This window comes from Nannospalax galili, unplaced genomic scaffold, assembly GCF_000622305.1.
Source record: "Nannospalax galili isolate Female #2095 unplaced genomic scaffold, S.galili_v1.0 scaffold870, whole genome shotgun sequence".
NCBI lineage: Eukaryota > Metazoa > Chordata > Mammalia > Rodentia > Spalacidae > Nannospalax > Nannospalax galili.
The window spans coordinates 2,333,498-2,336,677 of record NW_008329130.1 but is presented as its reverse complement, the minus strand read 5'-3'; the positions used below and the strand labels follow the sequence as shown (position 1 = coordinate 2,336,677).

At 55.7% G+C, this 3,180-nt stretch overlaps 1 protein-coding gene across 1 annotated transcript in view; it reads left to right on the top strand.

The window, feature by feature from the left end:
- Window positions 1–1,209: 1,209 nt before the first annotated feature.
- The window catches only part of H6pd (hexose-6-phosphate dehydrogenase/glucose 1-dehydrogenase), a 26,173-nt gene continuing 24,202 nt past the window's right edge, over window positions 1,210–3,180 (top strand). Inside the window, exon 1 of the mRNA XM_008831922.3 lies at window positions 1,210–1,495. Within this exon, the coding sequence (XP_008830144.1) occupies window positions 1,491–1,495 (5 nt within the window). The 5' untranslated portion in view covers window positions 1,210–1,490. The remainder of the gene's footprint in view (window positions 1,496–3,180) is intronic.

The window sequence follows — 3,180 nt, the reverse complement described above, 5'->3', positions numbered from 1 at the left end:
CTACCCCTGCCTTGGACCCTCCTGCTCACTTCTAGTTATAGGGGTGGCCCAGAGGGTGCTTGGTACCTTGCCCTCTATCCCTCCTCAGATGCCACCCAGTATGACTTCAATCCTTGCTGAGGCTCAGCAGTCCTTTGCAGGGCCCCCAGATGATTCCTGGGCCTGGTGACAATGGGATCCAGCTTCTCTCAGCTCCCCAGCCTTCCTGGAACCCCCTTGCCCAATGTCCTGTGTGGTAATCATGCCTTTTGGCCTCTCATAGTCCTTCTGGTCACTGTCAAATTCCCCTGACTAGTTCCTGACACTCCTGCTTCTAAAGCAACCATCATAAATAAAAAGCGGCCGCGTGGTTTGTCTCAGGCCAGAGTTCTCTCTCCAGCAGGCCCAGTGTCTTTTGGCAGAGGTGGTCACTGGGGTGGCTGGCAGGTGGGTCTGAAGAAGGGACAGAGCTGGGATGTTCGAAGAGTGGGGATGGGCACCTATGTTCAGGAGGTGGCCCTGGACGGCCTGGCTGGACAGTGCAGCGGCCCTGCCCTGGTAGCCCAAGATCATTTGGGTTCTGCCTGAGGCACAGAGGGAAGAAACAGCTGCCTCTTCAATGGGGGGCACTGACAGTTGTAGAGCTGTAATTAAAATGGACACAAGGTTCGGCAAGGTTGAGGCCACACAGGTACAGGTTAAGCCTTATCATCCGACAAAATGAGACCATACTCCCACTACCCACACTGTACAGAAGGACAGAGTCCCACGGCCTTGTGGGGTATGAGAGGTTAGAAATCTGGGGCTGTCTGGTGGATGCACGGCAAGAAAGTGCATTCCCGACCTTTAACTATTAATACCTCTGGGTATGGAAACCCGGGTGGACCAAGCCGCTGACTCTATTGACAGCGAAAAGTGAGGTCTGGGGGGCGCAAGGAACCTGTTACAGGTGCCAGAGGACAAGCCAGCAATCGGCTCATCCCCGGGGTCTTCTCCACGACTCAACCACCAACCCAGCATGTCTGTGGGCACACGCGCGTCTCCACGCAGCAGGGCAGCCCTCGCACCGACGGAAGGACCCAGGAAGGAGGGACGCTGGGCCAGAGCCCAGGTCCAGCAGCTGGACGCTAGGGAAGAGCGCCCAGGCCCCGCCTCCTCCTCCGCGCCCGCGAGCTAGGGGCGGGGCCCGGCCGAGACTCCGCCTCCCCCCGCGCGCTGCGCCCCAGGCCCCAGTGCGCGCGTCCCTGGTGCCCGCGTGAGCGCGGCGCGGGGCCGCGGTAGCCTGAGGCCTGGCCGTTGGGCCCTGCCCACGCGCGGCCTGACCCTCCGCGGCATATCGGGCTGAACTTGGCCACGCGCCCTCCGCTCTCGCCGCGCGCCCAGGCGCCATCCGAGCGCAAAGGCGCGGCCCCGCGTGACGCGCGCACCTGCCGAAGAGGAGGCGCGGGCCCGGGGTTGCGGGTCCCCCCCACCCCGAGGCTGCCGCCCCGGCCACTTCCCGGAGGAGCGAGATGAAGTAAGCTGCACCCTCCCCGCTTGCTCTTGGCTGCGTTATCACCCGACGGCGCGGCCAGCCGGACACGCGGGTGGCTGGGATCCCACGGTGCTCGCCAGAGTCACCATCCGCCCTCTGCGCCCGCCCCTGCCGCGTCTCAGACCCGGCGTCTCAGCCCTCCTTCCGCAGAATAAAGGAGTCTTCATCCCACCCCACCCCACCCCATCCCACCCCTGCAGGGCCTGGGGACGGGGTGCAGTTAGGTGGCGGGCCAGCAGGAGGCGGCCAGGCTCCTTTCGGGCCAACCCTGGGGGCCAAAGGCGCCCTCCTCCCTAGGCCTCCCGGAACGAACGTGCCCACTGAGAGGGAGCCGGGGCTTTCCCAGTGCTTAAGCTTTGACAGTTGCTTCCGCAGGAGCGTTTCCTACACACCGATCTAGCGGATGCTCTCCCAGAGAGACAGACCTCTATGGGACGCTGAAAATCAGCTCACCCAGCCTTGACTGCTTAACTAGAAATGGGAATTTCTGGAAACTTCCTAAAGTCAGTATTGTAGCCAGCTCACCCCCTTCACCATGAAATGTCACAGAATTTGGAAAACTAGTTTCTCCATATAGTCTATGCAGAGATGCATGGCCCACCAAATCTTTGAGCTCATGAGGCTAATCTTTTGGAACTTTTTTTTTTTTTTTTGGTCTTTTTGGAACAAGGTCTCCTTGTAGCCCCAACAGGCCTGGAACTCACTATGTAGACCAGGCTGGTTTCGATCTCACAGAGATCCACCCACGTTTGTCTTTTGAGTGTTGGTGTTAAAGGTGTGCCCCACCAAGTCATGCTCTTTTTGAGAACATCTCAGATAAAGATGTTTAGTTTGGTTTGAACAGAGCTCATTTTTAAAGTTTTAGGTTTAACAGTTTTCTTTTAAAATACACATCTGTTCAATAGCCACACTAGGAAAAGGTCCTGAATTTCTTATCCAAAGGTGAGCAACAAGTTACTGTTACTGTTTGGGTAACTCAAGTGCCATGTAAAAGGAAGCAAAGATGGACTGGTGGGGCCTATCCAAAAGCCCAGCACTTCTAAGACTGACACAGAAGCAAGGTGAACCCAAGCCAACCTGGACTACCTAGCCAGACTCCTACTCAAACTATAAGAAACAGCTCTGTGGACGAATGTCGGGAACTGCAAAGGTGTCCAGTCATCTGGGCAAGGGCAGATATGCTCAGAAGCAGCTGCCGTGAGTTGGATCAGGTGATCTCTAACCCTATGTCCTCCCAAAGTATTTTTTGTGCCCTGATCTGGTTTCTTCTGGCCACACATTAAAATGAGGCTGTGTATTTTCATTTCACAGCCAGAATAGGACTAGAGCAGTTAGACCATGGGTTTGGGGTTACAGAACTCCAGCTTGCTCTTTTTATATTGTTGTTATTATTTATTATTATTATTGACAGGGTCTCTCTATGTATCTCTAGCTGGTCTGGAACTTGCTGTGTAGACCAGGCTAGCCTGAAACTCACAGAGATCCGCTTGCTTCTGCCTCCCATGTGCTAGGATTAAAGGCATGTGCCACATCTGGCTCTATTATTAATTTTTTGTTTTGTTTTGTGTTGTGTTGTTGTTTTGTTTATTTTTGAGACAGGGTCTCCCTGAAGCCCCAGCTGGCCTGGAGCTCACTATGTAGACCAGGCTGGCCTTGAACTCACAGAG